Source organism: Haliotis cracherodii, unplaced genomic scaffold (assembly GCF_022045235.1).
Source record: "Haliotis cracherodii isolate W230 unplaced genomic scaffold, xgHalCrac1.p SCAF_2, whole genome shotgun sequence".
In the NCBI taxonomy this organism is placed as follows: Eukaryota; Metazoa; Mollusca; class Gastropoda; order Lepetellida; family Haliotidae; genus Haliotis; species Haliotis cracherodii.
The window spans coordinates 44359373-44385844 of NW_027266275.1; the positions used below are offsets into that span (position 1 = coordinate 44359373).

The 26472-nt window shown below is 38.8% G+C and overlaps 1 protein-coding gene and 1 pseudogene across 3 annotated transcripts in view; one reads left to right on the plus strand and one right to left on the minus strand.

The window, feature by feature from the left end:
• The window catches only part of LOC139468142 (rab11 family-interacting protein 4-like), a 403346-nt gene that overhangs the window by 301255 nt on the left and 75619 nt on the right, over positions 1-26472 (plus strand). For all 3 annotated transcript variants that reach the window (XM_071249916.1, XM_071249917.1, XM_071249919.1), the window contains one exon: positions 15446-15589. In XM_071249916.1, the coding sequence (XP_071106017.1) occupies positions 15446-15589 (144 nt within the window). The remainder of the gene's footprint in view (positions 1-15445; positions 15590-26472) is intronic.
• LOC139468981 (uncharacterized) lies at positions 22628-23805 on the minus strand (annotated as a pseudogene).

Here is a 26472-nt window from a genome sequence, read left to right on the forward strand (position 1 = left end):
AGTCCCAGCACATTCATCCTTCATCTTACCTAATACCTTTTTATTTACTACGCTGTGCAGTGGATTATCTTTTGGGTAATCGCTCGTGTCGTACATATCTATTTTTTCTGCCATATCTTTATACACATCCTCGGTTTGTATTTCCATCAACAAAGAATCTGTGTCGGTATATAGCACCTCGCATCTATCGCCGTATTGCTTCTTAAGTTCGTTGTAATAAAAGTCATACATTAAGTGTTTTGACAAGTCGAGAATACTCATACCGACGTACACCGGTCTGTTGAATTTTATATTACTCTTTTGCATATGCAACGCGGCTAAGTCGTTATCGAATATCTTGCTTCTGTTAAAAGCCGGACTGGCTATAAGTTTCCTGAGTCTTTCTTCCTCATTAGATCTGACTAATTTAACATCAACACGCTTCCTTAGATTCTCCATAGTTTTACCAAATACCGAGTTATTCATGAGCTTATACAGATTCTTTTCGAAATTGCTGGTAGCTATCTTTCTTAAATCTGTGTTCAGCCTTATATAGGGCTCCATCCAAGGGCTTTGATCAAACTTTAGAACTCTGTGTATTTTCTTAAGTTTCATACCTAACAATAGATACAACTGGAGATTTCTGTAGTGAACTATATATTTTGTCTTATCCATCAAATTTGGTAAGAGTTTTTCTACGTTAGCTAACCTATTATTACCCATCAAGGACCGTTGATATTCCGACATCCAGTCTTTATTAACCATTAATCTTTCGGGAGCTAGCGGATAACTGTTATGGTCTTTATGTAAGGAACTCGGATATTCCAAGTCAACTTCTAGTATGTACCCTTTATTCTCATCATTCACTTCGATATCATTCACATTGACCCACTCAAAACCACCCGTGGGTAAAGGTTGACTCATAGCCCATCCGTACAAATTGTTAGCGTCGAGATATAATATGTGCGTGTCGGGTTTACTCGGATCGTATCCTTCCACTAATTTATTATTAGCCTTGGAATACCTTTTCGCTGCCATCGATATACCCCCTCTTAATCCTTTCTCAATAAACAAGTGCATATCGTAATCTGTGAGTAGTTTTAGTTCTACTCCGGTCTTCTTCAACAATGCATCCCACGATAGTCCGGGACTGGAATAGTACCATGCCGGGTCCAAGCCGTATTGTTTCAAACACGTCTTTCTAAATATCTCGAATATATCGGCGAGTAACAGTACATCGGTTTTTAAGTACAGATCGTGATAATCGCCTAAATTCTTACAACCTAATTTATCCCAGACCGTCAGAGCGTGTTCATAATCGGTATCTGTTATTCTAGATTCTGTTAAGTTACTATAGAATGATTCGAGGGGTGGTAATTCAGTTTCTTCGAATCTAGACCAATCATCCATATATTCGTAAGGATATACACCTTTTCTCAGCAACAAATGACGAATTATCTTATCGGTATATTGATTTGTTATAGCGAAGTCATCGGGATTGTTCGCTTTAGCTAAATTGTCCAGGGAAGATAACAGAAACTGTACGGAGTCTATGAATCTAAGCCCATTACTTTGCTTTATTCTAGATTTCCCATCCTTGTCCCTATAATGTATAGGTTTAGTCAACGAGAACGATATGTATTTTTCCATGTTGTTAGGAATGCACGTTAAACCGCCGTCGGTCTTTGAGATAGCTTGCATAATGAGATGTGAATCGTATCCTCTAAGGTTATGAAACACAACGGGGATGGGTATTGTTTGAGCATTCATTTTTAGTTTCAAGTTACACTCGTTATGAGCGGCTCCGCGATAATTACCCGTGACGTGACAATGATCTCTTACGGAATCCCCATCCAGAGGTTTATTACAAACGTGACAACTCGTTGACTTCTTGTGGGCCCTCCAATCATCTATCGTCAAACGCATGGGTTTCTTACACGATAATTCTTCCCTGATTATTCTCTCTTCATTTTGTAAATATTCTAGGAACTTTCCCGCTGCATCGGGACCTCTGTAAATCACGGGAGTGTTTGTTTTCCCATCATACCTTACAACTATATATCCAAACCCACAAGGAATATGTTCTTGAGTTTTGTAGGTAAAACTACTCTCTTGATTATTATGGTTGGTATTTTCTATGGGTTTGATAAGCGCTTCGAAGTCGGCATAAATTACGTACGGTACTGGCATTTGATTACAATAATGTTCAAATTTTAATATATTTTTTCCCTCTTTAGGCATATCGATCCTGAAAGCGGTCTGTCCAACACCTCTACAGTCTTCTTTATGCGCTTCTAATAGATCTTGTCTGCTGTACCCATGCAGGCATCTTTCGCAGAAATATTTCTTTCTAGCATGTTTTGTTTGATCGTATAGCACCCTGTTTAAACTCTTTATCCACGTATAATGATATTTTCCATCTTTTTCGATCAGAAATGAATTGATTCTGGGAATATGTTCCGGAGCGGAGCTTATCCTGTGTACAACAATTCCTTTAGAATGTCCGAAAACATTTATAGCTAAATTATTTTGCTTTTCCACCTGATCAATTTGTGATATTGGTGTAGGTTCGTCTATACCATCGAAGTTGAGTCCATCGTTTTGGGGATAGCTAGAAGGTCTATCCGCATTTTTGTCTACGGGGAACAATGCAGATCTTATCATCATTCTTAAACAGTCATCGGATTTATTTTTTACGTTAATTATGGCTTTTTTCTTCTTATAATACGGGGGTAAATCTATATAAGATCCACCTTTGAAAGGCATATAATTCGCTATATCTAAATATATACTATCGATTTTATCCACACCCCAACCCGAACCTCTATTAGTCCAGCGTTCTAAAGTTTCCTGTATCCTCTGAATTGATGTATCTAATGATGCGTTTATAGTATCGGATTCGGTTATAACTTCTTGATTGCTTCGGAAATATGGTTCGGTATATTCGACGCTATCGTCTGCGTTACTTTTACTCAATGTCATTTTAATCGTCAGCTGGTATTTTATACTTTGTAAATCATCTAATTCCTCGTTAATTTTACTCGATATGATGGGCTTAATATCGTTAACATCCATGTTGGAATTAATATCCATCTTCCAACCTCTTAGATATTTACCAACGCCGGCGGATGTGGGTACAAATATTAATTCTTGTTGTTGTTGATTATCATCATCCTCGTCTTGTTGATTATTATCTAGTAAAGCAATCAATTCAGCTCTTCTCATTCGAGAATAACCTCTCAGCCCACTGTTTCTCGCTCGAACTCTGAGTTCTCTAACAGTCTGTGGTGGTTCCAAACCGAGTAAGGTAATCAATTCAGCTTTTCTCATACGAGAATATCCACGTAGACCACGTTGCTTTGCCATAGCTTTTAACTCTCTGACAAAAACCATTGTGGTATATGCAAAATGATTCATTTGTCTAATTGGTTGTTTTCATATATCTAAATACGTATCCTCCCCAACCTATTCCTCTCATTGATGTAATCTCTCTTCCTAGCATAAATAATCTGATTCCTGACCCTATCAGCACCGTGTTTCTTACATAAACAATAATGACCTTTGACCCCTATCCCGCATTCAGAACACTTATAGTTTATGTGTCCACGCTTGATGTAATAATTGTGTATACCGCAGTAAACATCAACACAGCGGCGGTTACATAGAGTCGTCTTCCCCATGAGTGTAAACTTGCAGTTATTCATGGTATATACATCTATCATATCATTTGTCTAAATGCAAATCACATCTAAACTATTGTATAGCTGAAAATCAATACAGCGGATAACCCCATAATAACAAATGCGACCTCTCGGTCTTTCTGAGCCTCTGACGGTGTATAAAACTGACTCATTGTTGGTCTAGGTATTGGGTCGAGTTTTTTCCCATAAACGAGGTAGTATTCGTGCATGGCAGATTCGACATCCTTAAACGTTTGAATTGAATGTCCTTCCTTAATCAGTTTTTCATGAATAAAGTCTAATCTCTTCATTCTCTGCTGCGTATATTGTAACTGGGCTGCTTGGTATTGTTCTAATGCTTTGTTATGTCGTTTACGCTCCTCTTCATCTTCTTTAGCGTTTGATTCCCTCATACTGGAAAATAAATAATTACTCCCCGAAAAAGCTAGAGCATTAACAACAGCTCCACCGACCATCATCGCAATTGATGCCATATAAAATATTCAAATGTTCAATAATATAAAATATTCAAATGTTTAATTACTTCATTATGTCTTCCGGGATAAGTCCTTGTTTGATGAGCATATCCTTCGTTGCCATTGCTAATCCAATATCCAGAACCATCATACCTATATCAAATCCATTAAAATCTAGCTTGGGAGGTGTGGCTTTAGTAAGCATTTTAGCCATACGGGCATAGCCAATGGCCAAGCCGGTGACCACCGCTGAATGATACGTCGCGTTTACCAACATTTTACCGTCTGTAACTGGAGTAGTCATGCTTCTTATAGCATTATATGAGGACTAACCTCTAATTGAACTTGTTGTTGCGGCGGGGGTGACGTTTTCTCTTCTCCGGTCTTATAAAAGAACCATACAGCCGCTATACCAGCAACTCCTACTAGTGCCCATGTTTTAATCGGATTTGAATTATTTATTAATTTTGCTTTGCCCGCCAGCCCTCCCTTTCTTCCTACGGCTATTTTTTGGGGGTTCTTAGTAACTCTGGGTTGTTTTTTTGTATTCACTGGTGGTTTCTCATTCACTTGTGGTTCATCCTCATTCACTTGTGGTTCTGTTTCCGCAATCTGTTGTTGCGTTTCCGTAATCTGTTGTGGTTGCGCAATCTGTTGTGGTGTCACCTGTTGTGTCTCCATTATTATTAAGTGGGCACGTATGTTTAAATTGACAATACCTAGCCGTTATTAAAGCTGTGGTGAACGGAGCTAAGAACATTCCGAATCTATGATAAAACTCACAGCTCACTGAGCTTATAGCGTGTTCGATGAATGGGTCTTTCTCTAGAGATTCGCATAAATACATGCGATGTTCTGCCGGGATGGGGAGAAACGTACTAGCTACGACTGTGTATAGTTGTAATATAGAAGACCCTATCGTTTTAGTCATGGTAGTTCCCAGTCTAGACTCGTAACGCGCGTACAGTTTTTTAATCTCTTCGTCGGTCATGTTATCAATTTTTTCGATGGTATAATTTTCTCCCAAATATTGGGAACATTTTCCACCGGCTACCAAAGCCGCGAGTCTTTCTCTATGTTTATCTGCATGTTCTTCTGTATGTTGATCAGATTCTTTGAGCATTTGTTCGATGAGTTCGTCGCATTCCATAATGTAATACCTAAGGAGATATTTAAGTCTAACATAATATAATATGACGTATCCAATACATCCCGTAATAATGAACTGTTGCGAAAGAATGAGGATTTCGAACCACATTTTATGTAATATTAACCGCTAATGTTCAATTTGCTACATTTTGCTATAATTTTGCTACTTTTTGCTACATTTTTGCTACATTTTGCTAAGCAATTGCATAAGCAGCTGGTTGATCGGTTTTTGATACGAGTTTACAGTGCTTCGTTGCTGCTAACACTTTTCTGACTTTGTCACGTTCATTCTTGGTATAAATGACGTCATTTTCGCGTAAACATTCCTCGAATGAATCTCGATCTTTGCAATGAAACAGCGCTACCCATTTGGTCTGCTGTCTGAGATCTTTCAGGACAGAGTTGTATTTTTGAGTAAGTACCCAAACGCTATGTTGAGTATGCCGACCGGAGAATGCTAAATACGAAAGCATATCTTTCTTTTTTGTGAGTTCTTTACTCGCGCTGCAGTCATCTATTACGAAAAGGGTTGATTCTCCTTTGTATTTTTCGTGACATACTCGGAGACAGTCTTGTAAACGATCGCCCGGATCGACTCTGTGTATTCCGTCGTCATTCATTACCCAATCTCTCGATAAGTATGTTTTATTAACGCTTATAGTCGGGCATAGAATAATAGTATGATCGAAAACGTCCCGATAATGACTTTCTAAAATATCTAGAATAAAGGCTGTTTTTCCGCAGCCCGTATGCCCGCATATGATAGCGCAGTGCGGATCTTTAGGTAAAAGATTATCAATAGATTGCTTGCACGAATCTCCCATTTTGTATATTAAGTTGCGCATCCATAATCACGTACAAATATATGTTTAATTTACCAGCTGATTCCTGGAGCTTCGTTATCTGTATGGTGACACCCTCGCTAGCATTTTCTATTCTCCTCCCACTGCCGTGTAGTTGGTCATCGTCCGTTGTTCGCATGTCGAGCCATAGCGCGTACTTCGAGGTGAGGTATTCACCCATCGATATACTCCCGAGAGACAGATCTTTCACGACCGCGTTAACTTCCGGAGAGCGTTTTATAGAAGGAAGTTTTTTAATCTCATCCCACTGGTGATACGCTAGCATTCCTTGGCTATATAGTTGATTAGGAACGCCCTCGATAGTCAATTCTATTTTCGTAATCTTGGGATTGTAGAACTTCTCGGTATTTCTTTTAAACGCATCGGAGGGGTCCTCGAACAACATTAAAATACCCTTCAACGACCTCGTGGGGACGTTTAGATTGATATTCCACATCGTATCTTTTTTGTCCTTCGTGATCTTTCGGTGTCGCAGCACGCGATCGTACAAAATGGCTAAACTTCCCGAATACTGGTTACGAATTTGTCTGGCTAATTCGGGATCCGTTATCATATCGTACTCGAGCGAGATATTGTCAATGGAATAGCTAGCTTCTTCAGCAGCTCTGATTACTCTACCGTAGTCGTTAAAAGTGAGTTCGTATTCTAACCTATCGCCTAGGGATGCTTGATAAAAGGGCATGTGGGAATCTAGTAATTCAAAGTCTAGGGGAATATAGAATCTGTTACCTAATGCGTCGGCAACGGCCTGATCTTTTTCGTTGGTACCAACACCACTAGAAGCATCTACGCGCAGTCTCAAAGTGTTCTTATTACAAATACCTTGGCACTGTAAGTTTTCCCGCTCTTTATCCGTTCTCCAGAGATCCATGTAACAATAGTATACATCGCTATCGTCGATACTCAAAACCTCATTACCGCTAATTTTAATTGCGATTTTCTTAACGATAGCACGACCTAAGTTCTGAACGGGCTCCCTGTTAACGTCGGCAGAAGTCAAAATAATCGTAAATGCTAGTCGGACAGTTCCCGGAACTAACACATCGTGTGCGCCGAGATTAGGAAAGCGAACCAGAAGCGTTTGATTCTGATCGATGGTACTAGGATTATTAGTTATAGTTACAGACTGACGAATTGCTTTGACCCCTAATGGATCTCGAAGTCTGCGTTGTGGGTTTAACTTGCGTCCGTATTGCGAAGACATTGTTATACTGAAAACATGTACCCTATGTTTAATATAAAAATGACTGATTTTGAACATAATGACTTTGATCTAGATAACATAACTGATACTAGTACAATCGAAGAGGGTACTGATGAAACCAGCTTTATGATCCCAACCGTAAATGATGAACTTTTAAAACCAGCCATTGATGATTATTACGATGCATTAAAAGATGATAAAAATTATGTTACTCCAATAGGTCGTGAATATTCAAAGTTTGAGATAGATAGTAAAGGAATATTGCGACTGCGTGGCGCTCCGGATATTGATCTTATGCATTCTCGTACTCGTAAGCCCCTAGCCTTGTCTACAATAGCTGCTAAAAAAGGCATCGGCTTTGTTCGTGATGAATTAGGTTTTGTAGACTACCGACGACTTCCCGCGAAGACTACTAAGGCTCTTCAGACTATGAGGAAAGAACTCGTTAATACAGATGATTTGGAAGCAGCCTCGATGGTGGCCTCGGACGGACTCGGAGAAATCTTAGATACCTATTACGATAATTCAACGTTACAGGTACCACATTCGGAGTTCAGTATTAGGGAATTACGAGGTCTTGACAAGGCAATGCAAACTATGCGGGGAGAACTCATCAATAATATAGCCAAGCTATCCGAAATCGACAAACATAGCTCAAGAGAAAACAAAACTCGAACAGGCGGGCGATGAATTCAGTAGACGCCGCGTTGCTGAAAGATTGCATAACCTAGAAGAGGAAAGATTGGCCCGCCTCGAAGCGGCTTCCAGGCACTTCGTTCGCAAATCAGTCGAATTCGAGAAACTATCGATCAAGTCCTCAACGATGACACTACACTGGCCGATAAAATTAAAACATTGTTCAGAGAACAGGGAATAACAATTGCTAGTATTCTAACCGCGTTCGGATTTATTATATCGACTTTGACTCTCTCATTAACAGGTGGCACAGGTGGAGGCGGATCACCGCCTAACGATAAAAACGGTATAAGAGAGTGGATAAAAAAGCATTTAAAAGCATTAGGTTCAGCACTGGGAAAGCTAGCTGAGAAAGCCGCGGCCGCACTTCCCGGTATAATAGGGAGTGTTGTTTCCTGGCTATTGAATTTATTAGCTAAGACCACCACTTGGCTTAGTCAAAACTTGTGGGGGTTGATCGTAGCAATTGCAGGGCTGTTGTACGTATTCGCTAAGAACTATTTAACTAAATCAGTTCGCTAACCAAATCATGAGTAAGCCAACCGAGACTCCACCCACTACAAGCGCTGTTTTTTCATCGATATGTTGTTGATTTTTAGCCGCAATATGCGGTGACACTTGTGCGTCAGTAGATGTTTGTGCATTAAAAGATGTTTGCGGCTTGACTATTCCCTTTTCACCCGTGATCGTTTGCGTTATTAATTCGACGTTCATATCTGAATTTATACCTGGTTTTTGTTGATCGGTAGCGATAACAATTTTATTATTATAACCGATCACTTGACCGATCTTATGTTCCATATTACTCGGAGACATGTATAGTCCCGGTGCATAAACGAAGTCCACTTTGGATTGAGCGTACTGTAATGCATCTTGAAAACGCTTTATAGACGATGGTATGTCAACTGGCGAATTAATGGCGTCCTCCACGTTTGAGACAAACTGTTTTTGCGCATCGAGCGCCGTCCAAGAACCGATAATGGACGTTCGTGTTTGCGATTGCGCTCCGAGAATTGCCCATACATAAGTTCTTATCGATTCATTAACTCTTACAAATCCTGGGTTAGTAAAATTATTTTCTGTTTTATCATTAAGGAATTCATTCCAAGCGTCTGCGGTATCGTTCATTTGTATAAATTTTTTAACAATATAAATTAAACCACTCTTAAAACTCATAATATCCCCTCTCCAATCGTTACTATAAAGTTCCCAGCCTTTATACCAATCACCGGTTTTATGCCAATGATCATATATTCTTGCGTAAAGTTTGCTGGTACTATACAACTTACCAAAATTAACTGGAGGTTTATTAAGTACTTTATATACATAATCGCTTTCTTCTTTGACGGATTTATTTTCCTCTGTGTAAGGAACACCTAGACCATGGTTTGCTCCTTTAATACGCCAATCTTTACTCGTAGAAACATTAAATTCCTGACAAATACGCTCATACGCGGACCTATCATAATTATTATTTGTGGAATTCCACGCTCGATCCTGCGGTAATGGAGCACTAATTTCTTTAAGTATACGTCTAATCTGATAGTACACGTGAAATGACATAACAGACTTATTCAGTTCAAATCCTGGAGCGTAAAGAGATACGCCACATCCCGTTGTGGCACACCATATGGCAAAGTTTAACTGATTCTGCCAAAATTGCATCGGATTGTGAAACCAATCGTGCACCATTTTATCGCTAGTTGCCGTGACCCTGTACTTTTCAAAGATATCGGGGAATTTAACTAAAAATTCAGCACCAGAGGCAGTTACTATAATCGATTGATTAGTAATGTAAGTTGATTTCATATTTAAGTTATGATATAGTATCATTGTATATTTAATATGTATGTTACACTCCCGGGAATAACAAATGGCCAGTCTATTGAACTGCTTCAAACTATCGAAAACTCGGATGGACAACTCGAAGTAGCTCTATGCGATGTAACGTATTACCAACGATGGACCAATATAAGTGCTGCGAGAGGTAATAATAAGATATTTATATTTGATGAACAAAATAGATTTAATAGAATTACTACTATACCTGATGGGTATTACAGCATAAGCTCACTCAATGATGAATATTTTAATTCTAATGATGAATTTTTAAAGCCTTATGGAATTAGTCTCACACAAAATGAGTCAAATAGGACAGTGAAAATTTACAATGAAGGATCAAAAATACTTATTAGTGAGAACTTAGCAATTACACTTGGATTTAGAGGAGAAATAACATTACCACACGGCTCAAAAGCGATTGAAAGGAATATCGTACATGATTTAGTTCCCTATAAAGAGTTGTTCATTCATCTTGATCAAATAAGCACGACGGATAATATTCAACTAGAAAGTCCTTCAACTCTGCTCAGAAGTGTTCCAGTGAAAGATGAAAAATACAATAGCGGTAGAACGGAATCTTTCTCATTATTACAATATAAAAAATTGAAGCGGGGTATTATTTCAGACCTCAAAATTTCTGTATTAGATGTAAAACACCAACCTGTGCATGTAGGATACTTAAGTGTAACACTCCATATTATAAATAATGGTTGATTCCATATTTAAGTTATGATATAGTATCATTGTATATTTGATATGTATGTTACACTCCTTGGAATAACAAATGGTCAGTCTATTCAACTGCTTCGTACTATCGATAACTCGGATGGACAACTCGAAGTAGCTCTATGCGATGTAACGTATTACCCACGGTGGACGATTATAAGTGCTGCGAGAGGAAATAATGAGATAATATTAACACATGAAAGAGATAGAATTATTACTATACCTGATGGGTATTACAGCGTATGCTCACTCAATGATGAATTTTTTAAGCCTTATGGAGCTAGTCTAACACAAAATGAGGCGACTGGGAGACTGAAATTATCCCCTGGAGGAATGGGTGTAATTCCTTACAGGAACTTAAGAATTACAATTGGATTTGCAACCAATTATACTATAATAGTCGATTCATCAAATGAGGGAAATACATTACCCGATTTAGTTCCCTATAAAGATTTGTGCATCCATCTTGATCAAATCAGTACAACGGATAATATTCAACAAGAAAGTCCTTCAACTTTGCTCAGAAGTGTTCCAGTGAAAAATGAAAAATACAATAGCGGTAGAACGGAATCTTTCTCATCATTACAATATAAAAAATTGAAGCGGGGAATTATTTCAGACCTTAAAATTTCTGTATTAGATGTAAAACACCGACCTGTACATATAGGATACTTAAGTGTAACACTCCATATTATAAATAATGGTTGATGCATCAGGCCCTGGAACGATAAGACAATGTAATACAATTGCGCTTTCCGATCTTGGAGACACAGAAGGATTCGATAAACCCGGTACCAATGGAAAGTTATAGGCTTTACACTTACACGATAATGTATACAAGCGGAAAGAAGTCACATTCACGGGTAATCTAGAAGATTTAAGCGATGTCGACGTTAGTAGACTCCTTAAAACCACTCCGTACAATATTATTTACAACAGTGAGAATAAATGGACTATGGTCGAGGCAAACATCAAGTGGCTACTGAATATCGTCATTACCCCACCTTATGCGATGATGGGTAAGGGACATAATTTAACTAAGATAATAAATAGTGGTATCGTACTCGCGGCCTATATCCCGTCAAAACGAAAAAGTGTGTTAGTCACTCCCCTGCCAGAAAAACCAGGTCATATGTTATATATTCGTCCGGCAATCCAAAATGTTAGTTTAAATTTGGTTACCGAATTCGATGATATTAAACAGAACTTGAGTGCAATACCTAATATTTCTAAGCTTATTATTGAAGTCTTGTTCGGAGATGCACCGGTAGATGCCTTCGAAATATTACCAGGTCTATCGATTAAATGGCTCAAGAAACACGAGCGTCAACGTTGCAGTATTATTCATGTCGGTGCATCACCCGTTACATCCCTCGAGGGGGTTCAAATTATTAAAAGTGGTAGTATTTCTCTTTCTAAGATATTCTTGCCGTATAATATACATTTGATAAGGTTGATGTATACTCTCAAAACATTTAAGCAAGACCAATTAAAGACTATTATATATTCGTAATATACACTATGAGTTTATATCCAGCGCTCGATGAAATGAAGGAAACTGTTGATGGATTTCGATTACATCAAATAAGCGACATAAAACATCGAATAGAAAAGGATAGGGAGTTGAGACTTGGATTGTATAAAAAGTATCGCAGAGTCGTGAATGCTCTGGACGGAGTTGACACCGCTCTTGTAGTAGCTGGCATGGGACTCGGTGTAGCCGGTGTCGGTTTACTATCAACTATAATCGCCGCGCCTATCGTGCTCGGCATGGAAGTAACCGCCGGAGTCTCGGGCCATAAAATTCATTTCTCGTAGGTTGCAAAAGAAAGCATTAAAACACGATAGTATTCGGATACTCGCCGATGCAAAGTTGAACAGCATCGAGGATCATATTTCGACAGCAATGGCCGATTGTAAGATATCCGAGGATGAGTTTCGTTTAGTGCTGTCGGAACTCACCAAATACAATGAAATGAAGCAGGAGATTCGATCAAATTCTCGTAAGACCAATGGTATTAGCGAAGACGAGAAAAAAAAGTTCATAGAACAAGGGAGGCAACAAGCGCGTCAATTATTCCGTGCCAAAACCAAAGAACTGGTTGGAGATTAAAAATAAATTGCTTACTATCGTGTGATTACATTTAGACAAATGCTTACATAAATATATAATAATGGAAAAAACTATTAAATGGAGAGAATTACCACAAGGGTTTTATTATATCAGTGATGTCAAACCAACCAAATACGGTAATCAATTGTTTCTTATCAATTTACAAAAAGAGTGTAGTTTTATAGTCTGGTCTCCTAGTAAAATGAACGAAGAACTTAATAAAAATGTTGAATATCACTTTATCGATAAAAATAATGAAGAATATTTTTATTACCATTTAGACTCATCTAAAGCAATGATTGGACCCAGGTATTGGTGAGCTGGAGCTGAATCTTTTGACTATCATTGAATCGCATAGTCATTTACACATAAAAAATCCCCCCTGTAGTAGCAGTATAGGTATATGAATCCTGCTCCAGTGGAAGTGAGCCAGAACCCCCATTACCTATAAAAATTTATATCATAGACTCCAGGTGGTGGTCAATATAGTTTAATCTCATGACTATCGTTGAATCGCATAGTCATTTTGGCATAAAAAATTCCTCCTGTAGTGGTGGTATAAGTATATGAATCCCGCTCCAGTGGAAGTGAGCCAGAACCATCATTACCTATACTACTTAGCGGGCCATTCAAATATCTAAATCCAAGATAATTGCTTACACCCTGGGCATGATGTGGTCTAGCATTGTCATCTTGCAGTTCAAAACGTCTGCTGATAATCCTAGCTAAAAGTAAATGTAACAACGACAATTTTGTCAACAGTCAAATGTCCAGGGATATGAAAACCAAATCAGTTCGCCTGTCATGTGTGATACGGCCCCACACAACGAACTTACCGTCCCCATACCCATTATGGTAAAAAATCATCGCCAACTTCTTCTTCTGCCATGTGTGAATCAGAGGCAAAACCTTTATTTATCTGTAAACATGGTATTACGCCATTGGCACATAGTCCGTCCCAGGCGTTGCCTACCTCACCCCAGTCTGCTGTCTATGGTAAGCTGCTACAGTCACACCCTTCACAGTATGACTTGCTTTGAGGCGGGCTGAAAAGAGCCAATTCTTAATGGTAGAGGTTGAAATTCACCTTCTTGTTGTTGTACTGATTTCTCTATTGATAACAGAAACAGGTATGAATTTATCGCATAGTGCATTTAATGTAATAAGATGATCTTGTCTCGGTGTTGTTAGGCCTGCCACACCCAAGTCTCATACCAACCCTTTTGACAGCATTTGTCCCACAGTCGGGAAATACTCTTTTTGATTTTCCAAACAATTGGGCAACGTGGGATATCCCCCCTCTATCATGCCCACAGTTTTGTCTGTTCACTGAGATACTGTCTCTGAGGAATTTGTAAGCTAATAAGCTTTAGAGATTGTGAGGTCCCCTAAAGGAGCACACACTTTTACTTCTGTGTGCATGTGCATCACACGCATGATGTGAAATTTCATTGTGATTAGATGTTGCAGTTCAAATGCAACCATTATATTTTGTCAGTCGTGTATGTGACATGACACAGCGAGTGTTCAAGGAATGATGTAATACATTGTGCACCTTGGTCTGCAGTTATCTTATACAAAGTGAAACAAGCCGATTAAACTCTGCATGTTGTACACATTGCAGCGCCATCTGGTGTTTTCTTGGTCAGTGTTGTCCTTTGGGGTTTGGTATCCTTCTGTGTTTTATACACATTGTTTTTTCTTTCATGTAGCATCTTTTCTTTGAGGGTTCGTCATTGGTAGTTGTTTTGTTTCTAAGTTGATTATTTATATGCAAATAATGACCTTTATTAGTAACATTTGATACTTTATTCGTAACATTTGAGTATTGCTACATACTGGTGACCTTTAATTCGACTGATGTCGGTTGTCAGTGGGAACAAAATTCTCCCAAACTATTTAAGTCTGAGAGATGAAATGTCACTAATCATGATCTCAAATGAGTTAGAAAATTGGTGTAGTAAAATTCATTTGTTACCAAGTTATGGCCCCTGCTCCTTGCTTTTCAACTAAGTGCATACTGCATGAAACAGTGACAACTTTTCTCAGAAACTACTAAAGTTACATGAATGAAAATTTGTAATCTTATCTGAGAGATACAAGACTGAGCTTGAAAAATGGTGCCATGAGTTTCCAGGGCTACATACTTTGATACATGCTTTTTAGATTTTTGTGCATCCTGTCTTCAATGTGGACAAGTTTCCTGAAAAACTACATGAAAGTTTTACATGCTTATGAAAGATATTTGTTTTATAGTTGACATTAACTTTCATATTATTCACTGCTATTTGAACAAACAAAATTGTATTGTGCCCCATGATGGGGGATAGTGATAATACTGTTTTCTTGTTGAATGAGTTGTGTGCTGTGACATGCCCTTAAATTCTTTAAAAAACATCTTATTCTTCTGAAATTGCCACTTGAAGTTGAACTTTGACATGTATTTGTCTCCTTATGTTGAGATCATATTTTGTTCAAGTCATTAGGATTGTATTTGGTTTACTTTATCAACACTATTTTCACAGGAAATATTTAGATATCAATGCTGACCTCACCTCTGATAATTTTATTGTCTTTGTTGACATTTGATGCTGTTGAGGTGAGCTATCCAGGTAAGCTACAGTGCTTTGTCACTTTTTGAGACTTTTGACTACACATCCAGTATTTGTTGGTTTGAGAGTAATAGCTTGAAAAATGTGTATATCTCTTTGTACCAGCTCCTGGATGAGCTTGGAAAAGAACTGGAGGACTTGCGCAGATACAAGATAGAACATGAAACATTTCAAGGGCGTAAAGGAAGTGTGGGGGATCTACCTGCTCGCTATCAAGATCTGCAAGCTGAATTACAGAAACTGAAAGAGGTATGAAAAGTCTTTTTAAGATCTCGTGCACGCGCGTGCGTGTCTGTTTTCACACACTCTTTGCATTCAGCTTATCAAGTCTTTTCATTAGTAACCCATTATCCCACAGTCCTCTTATTTTAGTGATAACAAATAGTATTTAAATATTGTTAGTTTTTTGTTTTTTCAGTATCAGACGTCTCAAAAAGAATTCAGATATGATATTAAGCCAAAATGATGTTACGTTGAAAATGTCCTTGTGGCCCTTTAGTCAGGCTGTATTAATATATGATTTGTGCTGCAACAGCATAACACGGTAATACATATAAATATTTATTAACAGGAAATACATTGGTGATAGGGGGCTGACTTGGTAGCATAATAATGCAGTGGTCATGAACCGTGCAGAGGTCTTGAACCATGAAGCAGTAGTAGGAACGAAAGCATCCAGACGTGTTGCCCTGCGTTGTGGACCTGGACCGTCTCATGGGATATGTTGTTTGTCCTAGATCATGAACCCAGGATTATCCCTGGGATGTGTAAGTTAGGGCTTGGGGGAGTCCACATTTACTACACGGGTACCCAACCACCTATTACCCGACCCTACCCGGGTACCCGCTGTAGGTCTCAAGAGATACGTAAAATATGTCTGATTGGGAATAGTTCGACCGTACACCTGTCAAAATTAATTGCGATACATGTATAAACCGTTCCGGTCATGCATACACTGAAGTTGACTGATGTTTTAACATTATGCAAACATATAAAGTCAGAAGGAACGTGCACGAAGTCAGAAAGAAATGTGAACATTTATCACTTATAGTGTAACCACAGAGTTCTAAATAATTTTTGCCATTGCACAATATAATCACGTGACTAACCACAGGTCCGGGTAGTCCTACTCAGTACCCATACGACCTGGGTCCCCGAGTTACCCGTCCCAGCCCTAGTGTAAGTCCTGGGCTCATGGATCCTGTAGTATAAGTAATGGTGATTCTGCCGCAACCCCACTGGAGTCAGATTTATATACCTATATTGCTACTACAGATGGAATTTTTTATGCAAAAATGATGATGCGATTCAACGATCGTCATGAATCGTATTAAAAGAATCATCAATATTAATTAATAATGGATAAAATTTACTATAGCCCACAAGGATATTAGAAAGGTATAGAAGCAATTAAAAAAATTGGCCACTGCGGCTAAGGTATCTAAAGATGTGGCCAAGAATTGGTTCAAGAAACAAGCGATGTGGCAAATACACTTACCGACACCGTGTTATATCCCGAGGAAGAAGTTTGGTATTTTTACAACGAATGAAGTGTATCAGGCTGAACTCTTGTTTCTTCCCCTTGATAAGGTAAGACACAAAACGTATAAATACACTTTAACCGTAGTGGATGTGGCTAGTCGATACAAGGAGGCTGAACCATTAACCTCGAAAGATTCAACAGAAGAAGCTAATGCACTGAGCCGTATATATAAACGCGGACCACTAAAATGGCCTAGGCTATTTCAAGTAGATCCTGGTCGCGAGTTTATGGGATCAGTTACTAAACTGTTAACAAAGCACAATGTCGAAATCAGGCGTGGTGAAAAAGAGGCCCACCGTAGTCAAGCTATCGTTGAAAGATTTAACCGGACATTAGCGGAACATTTGTTTGGATATCAGTATGGGATTGAAATGAAATCAGATCGATTAAGATCAACCGAATGGGTGACCCGATTATCAGCTGTTGTATCAGCGCTGAATAATGAAGTAATGAGATTAATCGGGAAGAAACCATCCAGTTCAATTAAAATGAAATCTGTGACTTCCGAATCTTCAGCACCACGGAGAGGCAAAGAACTAAAACTTCCTGATAGAGTTAACGTAAGATATTTATACCAGTCTGGTGAACTCGATGGAGGCCTACGTCGCGCAACCGATCCAATTTGGTCCCTTAAGATATATAACATTAGTCGATTGGTTATGAAAGAAGGAGAGCCTATTCTTTATTATCTTAAAGATGGACCGGGCAGGGCATTTGTACGAGAAGAGTTGCTCATAGTTCCCAACGATACAGTATTACCACCATAATCTAAAAGTTAAACGAGACTTACCTGTAAGTTGAAGGTTGACTGTGGTTCTATCAGCTAATCTTAAGTAATGGAGGGATTACATGAGATTGTAATGCGCATGCGCGAGTCAGACTATAAAGTACGAGTGTGTATCAGAAATATTACTTATACCCAGAAAAAAGGGTGGGAATCCACGGGAGGGCATGTAATCCCTCCATTACTTAAGATTAGCTGATAGAACCACAGTCAACCTTCAACTTACAGGTAAGTCTCGTTTAACTTTTAGATTCTATCAGCTAATCACGTAATGTTCGAGATTCCATGAGATTTTAAAGACTGATATACACTCGTATGAGCTGGGAATACACCATAAGTGGAAACCTTTATTCCAAATATGAAAAAAGAATGGCTGGTTCGCAGTGGAAGACTAAACTAAACTAAACATGAACTTACCTTGCAATCAACTAAACGTGAAATCCCCTTGTAATGTAATGAACAATGAAAATGTGATAAGATCAAATGAAATGGATTTGAAACTTATAGTGAAGTTGCCGTATGGTAACAATGTAAATGGGTAACTCTCTCAACTATTTCTATTCTATTCTATTTCTGTACTATTCTAATTCACTATTTGGTAACTTAGAGAGAGATATCCATTTACTTGCCCATATGAATGCCAGAAGCCAACTGAAATAAACTGTGTCTAGAGCAGGGGTCCGGAAACCGTCATATGCGCCGGACATGTCCGATTGGGAATCTCAAATGTCCGGTTTAAAATATGGCTACCGGACATTTTAAAAAGTATTGTCCAGACATTCTTAAATTTTGACCGGACATGATCAACAGTTAGGACTGAGCAGTTTCTGTCTGCAGTTGCAACACAATGAAGATTAACTACACTGACAAGCTTTGTTTGTTTTGATTGCTGTAAATACATCGTACCTACATGATAGTCCATCACTGTAATAGGCAATAAACTGAGTTGACACTGATTAATCGAGGATTAATTACTGAGAACATCTTGTAAATTTGAGTGAAAGGTGTTAAAAACTGTACATAAATATCTTACATCATCGATGTACCTCATTATCCTCACAATGCTACGATACATAACCTCAGACAAGAAGCGAAAGCGTGACGATAGCCAGTTGACCGATGCAGATCAGTCGAGCGGATCTGCCAAACCCTCAAAGTCTGGACGATCATTTTGTAAGTCGTGGCTAACGACTTTCACTTGGTTGACATACAATGAGGATTTACAGATTTTATTGTTTTCAGTAGCTAGTCGTATATTGAATCTTGATTGACCGCCATTTTGCTTTCTCGGACAATCAATATCAAATTTTTTTATGGTCAATAATTAAGTACAGATGAAAAAAGTATTCAAATAACTATTGCTATCAACAATATTTTAGTATTTGTGAATAAATTATCTGTCTTGTTTTTAAAAAAATCTTTAGTTTAAAAAAACAACTTTTCCCATGAGGTCACGTGATAACCAAATATGGGATAATAGTCTCGATCCAAATGTTACAACGCGTACACTTGAGCAGACTCATGAATATAACTCATGAATATTAATTAGACCGTTCACTACGTTAACAGATCGTTATTACAACAGAAACAAACGTATTTTTTCCATGTAGATCTAAAATGATATTATTTGTTATTAATTGTCCGGTGAATTAAACAATTTAAATTGAAACAATTCATAATTCATCATATTATGAATACGTAAACTTGTACTGTGTGAAAAGTCGTACTAAAATACGCTGTTTGAAGGGGGCGTGGCCTAAATGCAAATGTCCGATTGGGATTTTAAATTTTCCGGACCCCTGGTCTAGAGCATGCGCATTTTGCGCTCATCCAGCAAGAAGCACGTGCTGCATGCCAACTTTAACGCTTTCCGCGAAGCTGTTGTGTACCCATGAGTCAACCACTGTGTCCAGGAACATGAGACTTGTTCCCAGACACTTTTCTCCTGACAATTGTTCCCGGACGCTTCAGAACAATGGCAATGTTCAAAAGAGTTTAATTGTTAAATGTATTGTTCTCAAATACAATGGTAGTGAAGGTAGCTAGCCTTGACAATATAAACATCATAAGTCGCACATAAGCATTGTGTACACTGACTTAGAGTACATTGTATTGACTGACAAGTCCTGCCAGCTTTTTCAACCCAGCAATATTTACTCATTCACACTGCCCAACACTGCTGATTCAAACAGACCTCTGTCCCTTACAATAGGCTTGTGATAGAATGTGGCAAATGTTCTCTCTGATGACCAATCAGCCTTTTCCAAAATGTTTGAAATGAGTACAGATGCACACCTCGCTGCAGAGGTGGAGGCAGCACGAACACTATGGGCTTTAAATACCTGAATGTCCACACCAGACTTATGAAGTCCGAGTTTTGTCCATCTCGACAGTGTGTCTCTTGACACTGCATTGTGAGGAATAATGTAAGTTATAAATAGTTGTGTAACCGATCCTCTGATGCTCTCAGTTCTGCTGAGGTAACACTTCAAAGTGTTCAGTGGGCAAAGTGACTCGTCATGAGAATAGGCCCTGACTTCAACTGGTTTAGGTAATCTACCTGGTCTAGACTGCTTGACTAATTTGTCAATATGAAATGTAAACAAAGTATCATCCTGACTCCTTGTCATAAGGTCTATATCTAACAAGTATAAGGTCTGATCCTCTGGGCAGACACTAATGAAAGCAACATTACTAACTTGATAGTCAAATCCTTTAAAGATAAATCTTTCAGCGGTGTAAGCTTCTGAACAAAATGCAAAACATCAGTCACACTCCACATCTCTGTATAACGTGGTTTTGGTGGCAACATCTCGAAAACACCCTTCAGAAACCAACTCACTACAGGGTGTGATCCACAAGGTCTATTGTCCAAATCAATAAATGTTGATAACGCACATTGTGCTGTGTGTATAGAGCTGTAACCAAGTTTTTGGTTCAATAAACACATAAAAAAGTCCAACACCTGTCCTAGATGTGGTCTAGTAAAATCAAGTTCCCTTTCACAACAAAAGAGTCTCCATTTCCGGATATATGTAGTGTACTGCTTCCTGGTGCCGGAACGCCACGAACTGATGATGACACTGGTTGCATCTGAAGAAATGCCTCTGTCTGCGTATATTTGCCGGAGAGTAGGAAAGCTGTCAGATTCAGTCTCTTTCCTAGCGGGTGAACCTTTCGTCCAGTGACGTAACCACAGTCTTCCCTTTGGGCAACTTGACAGGCCTACAACAGATCATTTTGATTAATTGCGAAAACCATGACTGGGTTGACCATAGTGGTGCAATAACAAGAGCATCTGCTTTATCTGACTGTATTTTCTGCAAGCACTTAGACAAGAGACAAAAAGGTGGGAAGCAATAAATTAGCTCTTTTGACCATGACAAACTGAAAGCATCTACAGCTTCGGCTTCAGGCTCTGGCCGCCAACTGACAAAACGTGGAAGCTTCGTGTTTAAACACGAAGCAAACATATCTATGGCTGGATTCACACCAAAGTGTTCAAGAATTTTCTGAAGCACAGTTATGTCCAAAGACCACTCAGTTTGCTCAGAAAAATTTCTTGACGCTCTGTCAGCTTCAACATTTGTCAGTCCCAGCACATGAGCCACTGTCAACCACACACTATGTTCTATACACCAGAACCAAATTTCCCTTGCAAGATCATTACAAACTTTAGATGTCGAACCTCCCATAGCTTTTAAGTAAGCCACTGCCGTAGTATCATCACATAAAATGTGGACATGTTTTCCTTTAAGGGAGAAAGCTTGAAGGGCTAGATAGACAGCTTTCATTTCCAAGGCATTAATATGGAGCTGCTTTTCCTGGAGTGACCAACGCCCTCCTATAGACTTCTTGTTATTACAAGCCCCCCATCCTAATAGACTAGCATCAGTACTAATTTCCATATCTGGCTCGGAGGAAGTTGTAATGTGTTTCTCTGCACCCATGGCATTGTCCTTCCACCATTTTATTTCCTGCTTAGCATCCTCTGATAATACCATCATTGCATCAAATTCACCATAATTATCTTGAAGTGCCTCCGTTTTTTCCTTATCTAGTTGTCTGTAGTGCAGTGGTCCGAAATTGACAGCATGGAATGTGCTTACAAACAGACCTAGCAACTGAGCCACTGTCCTTACAGAACATTGTTGCTGAGTCAAAACTAAATTGCATTTAGTTTGGATAGTCTGAGCTTTGTCATCTGGTAAAGCCAGTGTCATTTTTTCTGAGTCAATGTGGAAACCAAGAAATTTTATTCTAGTGGATGGTTCTAAAATAGATTTCTCAAAATTAACTGTAAAGCCAAGTGAACATTGACATTTGACATTTCACATACTGAAACAGTTTTCTTTTTCTGTTGCTTGAGTAAAAGAATAGTCAATATATCCGAGGCACTGATTACCTTGACACCTGAGATAGGAATAGACTGGTTTCAGCATTTCAGCATACATGTAAATTGATAGAGACCATTTCCCCATCTAAATCTGAGATACTTTCTGTGTGCAACATGGACATTTACTGAATAGTAGGCATTTGTCAAATCTATGGATGCATTGTAGACATTTGGAGTGATAATGTCCAACACATTCTGCAAGCTTTCCATTTTAAAGTGGTGATATTTAACATATTCTTTGAGCTGTTTCAAATTTAATATTAGTCTGTATTTTCCACTATTCTTCTTTCCTCTGCTGGTTCAATAACATTTTGTTTGAGTAAGATTTGAATTTCTTCACTAATGATAGCACTTTCCTGTAGATTAAATCTAATTTGATGAGGTTCAAACAATTGTTTTGGCTTTTCAATAAAGTCAATTCTGAGACCCTCTATGACATTCAATATAAAAGGATCCTTTGTTAGTTTCTCCCACTCATGTAAACATGAAGATAATCAACCAGCCATAAAATCAACATTTGAGCAGTCAGACATAGAAAGGTACTCACTGTCAGTGTACAGCAATCTATTGCTTGGCCGACTTCCCCCATCCTTTTATTTCGGAGAACTTGTTCCAGCGGCCTCTGCCGTTCCCTAAAAAAGGTGTACCATGGAAATATCTGCCTCTGCCACGGACTCTCGCCCATCTATTACCACCATATGGATAGGGTTGATATCTATGCCAACAACGGCCTCTTCCATGTCCATAGCTAGTAGCCTTGTGACCAAGTCGAGTTGACATAGCAATGTCTTTCAAGTGTTTGGCCACATCCTCCCCGAATAGGTAATCTGAACTTGTCGGAGCACTTGGGGTACACAGTGCACGATAGTGATCATTCAACTGTGGTTTTATCAGTTCCTTCCTTCTGAGGTTTAATTCTCTATGGACATAAGCAGACATCGTAATCGAATCACTCAACTTGGAAACAATATCTCTGAACAAAGTGGCTGGCACCTCTTGCTTGTGAGCAATTAAACTGTTCAGTGTATTTGTCACCGCTATGGTCAACTTTATCATTCCACTCTGGACACGCCGAATTTTTACGTCAATCAAACGTGTGTCAGATTGCAGAAAATCCCATATTAGCTTAAATTTCAGGCGTATTCAAATCCGAACAGTTAGCTGGCTTTTTCAGATCTTTTAGTTTCTGTGCGATGACTGCGTCATCAAACTTGGTAGTGAATACCTGATGAACCAATTCAGCCAGTTTGGTGTCCGTTGGGTCCCTATCAGCCATTGTTATCGGCAGAGTTTCTCTGATGAGGTTTACAACTTCTAAACCGGAATGATTTGCACTGATTTCGTCATGCGCATGCACAACTTCCTCACCACTAAGTAGTTCTGTTGCTATGTCAACAGTCCCTGTTTTGTAGATTTTTGCAGTATGTGCCTGGCTTGAATATAATCATCATCAACATCCTCATAAATAAAATTCTGTTCATCATCGTAAGCGTAATCTTGTGTGAGGGTGTCCATTCTGGCATTCTCTTTTCCATGCGTTCGTTCATCTTGCTAAATTCATCAAGCAATGTCCCAGAAGCATCGGGCGCATGATGATGAGGGTAAGTATGAACTGCTTGAGAAGTGGCAGAAGCCGTCGATGTTGACGGTTTAGGGGACTTAGTGGCTTTTTGGTTCCCTTTAGAGGACTTAGACACACCCGCGTCGACAGGACGGGGACTTTTCAACACGGCCCCAGCCATTGTTTTGAGCGTAATTGTAAGCTTACCTAGTAGCAAGTTAATAATAACTTTACTCTGTCAGATACCATGACCGCACAGTGTAATCATACACTGTTTGATAGCAAATGAGTTGAAAATTGTCCCAACTCTAAAAAGCGTCTGCACTCACTAAAAGCGCATGCACATTGCAATCTCATGGAATCTCGAACATTACGTGATTAGCTGATAGAACCATAAGCATAGGTAGTTACACCATCCTTATCAATCCATCTCTTTGTATCTAAGGGGATAATGATGTCTTGTTCATTCTTAATCCAAATATCCTGTGATTGACACTTCTTAAAGTGTTCATCTCGTGTTTGAATGTTCTACCATTGAATAATGCTTCTTTATACTGTTCGTGTTTGATATGCTTTTTTACAACATACTTCTTAACACCCGTAGCTTTTCTTATCTCCCCAATATCATACTTCTTTATAGAATACATCTTCGGTCTTAATCCGACATACTCTGCAATAGGGGTCCCAGCACATTCATCCTTCATCTTACCTAACACCTTTTTATTTACTACGCTGTGCAGTGGATTATGTTTTGGGTAATCGCTCATATCGTACTTACCGTATTCGACCCAATAAGCGCCCATGTCCCAATATGCACACACACACACCACCCACCCCCACCCCCCTTTTCCCGGATGCCCAAGTAAGATTTACTCACCTGTTTTTCACATACGGTCAAGAATCTTTTGTAATCGGTTAATGAGGAGATGTTCACCAGTAAAACGTAAGTAACAGTTTATCTCTAGCCCCCCAGCAACAGAAGAATATTGATAGACTTACTGATGAATTACTCTGAATTGGTCTCAATGAGCGCCCACCCCTTCTATCTTTATGTTTAGCGCCCTGGGCGCTTATTGGGTCGAATACGGGTATCAATTTTTCTGCCATATCTTTATACACATCCTCGGTTTGTATTTCCATCAACAAAGAATCTATGTCGGTATATAACACCTCGCATCTATCGCCGTTTTCCTTCTTAAGTTCGTTGTAATAAAAGTCATACCTTAAGTGTTTTGACAAGTCAAGAATACTCATACCAACGTACACCGGCCTGTTGGAATTTATATTACTTTTCTGTATATGTAGTGCGGCGAAGTCGTTATCAAATATCTTGCTTCTGTTAAAAGCCGGACTGGCTATAAGTTTCCTAAGTCTTTCTTCCTCATTAGATCTGACCAATTTAACATCAACACGCTTCCTTAGATTCTCCATAGTTTTACCAAATACTGAGTTATTCATGAGCTAATATAGATTATTTTCGAAATCGCTGGTAGCCATCTTTTTTAAATCTGTGTTCAGCCTTATATATAGGGCTCCATCCAAGGGCTTTGATCGAACTTAAGAACTCTGTGCATTTTCTTTAGTTTCATTCCTAATGATAGATATGACTGGAGATTTCTGTAGTGAACTATATATTTTGTCTTATCCATCAAATTTGGTACGAGTTTTTAACTAACCTGGAATTACCCATCAAGGAGTGTTGATATTCCGACATCCAATCTTTATTAACCATTAATCTTTTGGGAGCTAGTGGATAACTGTTATGATCTTTGTGTAACTCTGTTGGATATTCCAAGTCAGCTTCTAGTATGTATCCTTTATCGGAATCTGTGGGGATCGATATCACATCGATATCATTCACATCGATCCACTCAAAACCACCCATGGGTAAAGGTTGACTCATAGCCTATCCATACAAATTGTTGGCGTCGAGATATAATATATGCGTATCAGGTTTACTCGGATCATATCCTTCCATTAATTTATTATTTGCCTTAGAATACCTTTTCGCCGGCATCGATATACCACCTCTTAATCTGATAATAAACAAGTGCATATCGTAATCAGTGGGTAGTTTTAGTTCTACACCGGTCTTCTTCAACAATGCATCCCTGGAATAGTACCATGCCGGATCCAAGCCGTATTGTTTTAAACATGTCTTTCTAAATATCTCGAATATATCGGCGAGTAACAGTACAATGGCTTTTAAGTACAGATCGTGAAAATCGCCTAAATTCTTACAACCTAATTTATCCCACACGGTCAGAGCGTGTTCATAATCGGCATCGGTTATTTTAGATTCTGTTAAGTTACTATAGAATGATTCAAGGGGTGGTAATTTAGATTCGTCGAATCTATCCATATATTCGTAAGGAGAAACACTTTTTCTCAGCAACAAATGACGTGTTATCCGATCAGTATATTGATTTGTTATTGCAAAGTCATCAGGATTGTTCGCATTAGCTAAATTGTCCAGGGAAGATAACAGAAACTGTACGAAGTCTATGAATCTAAGTCCATTACTTTGCTTTGTTCTGGCTTTCCCATCCTTGTCCGTAAAATGTATAGTTTTTGTCAATGAGAATGATATGTATTTTTCCATATTATTAGGAATGCTCGTTAAGCCGCAGTTGGTCTTTCAGATAGCTTGCATAATGAGATGTGAAACATATCCTCTAAGGTTATGAAACACAACAGGGATGGGTATTGTTTGAGGATTCATTTTTAGTTTCAAGTTACACTCTTTATGAGCGGCTCCCCGATAATTACCCGTGATGTGGCAATGATCTCTTACGGAATCCCCATTCAGGGGTTTATTACAAATATGACAACTCGTTGACTTCTTATA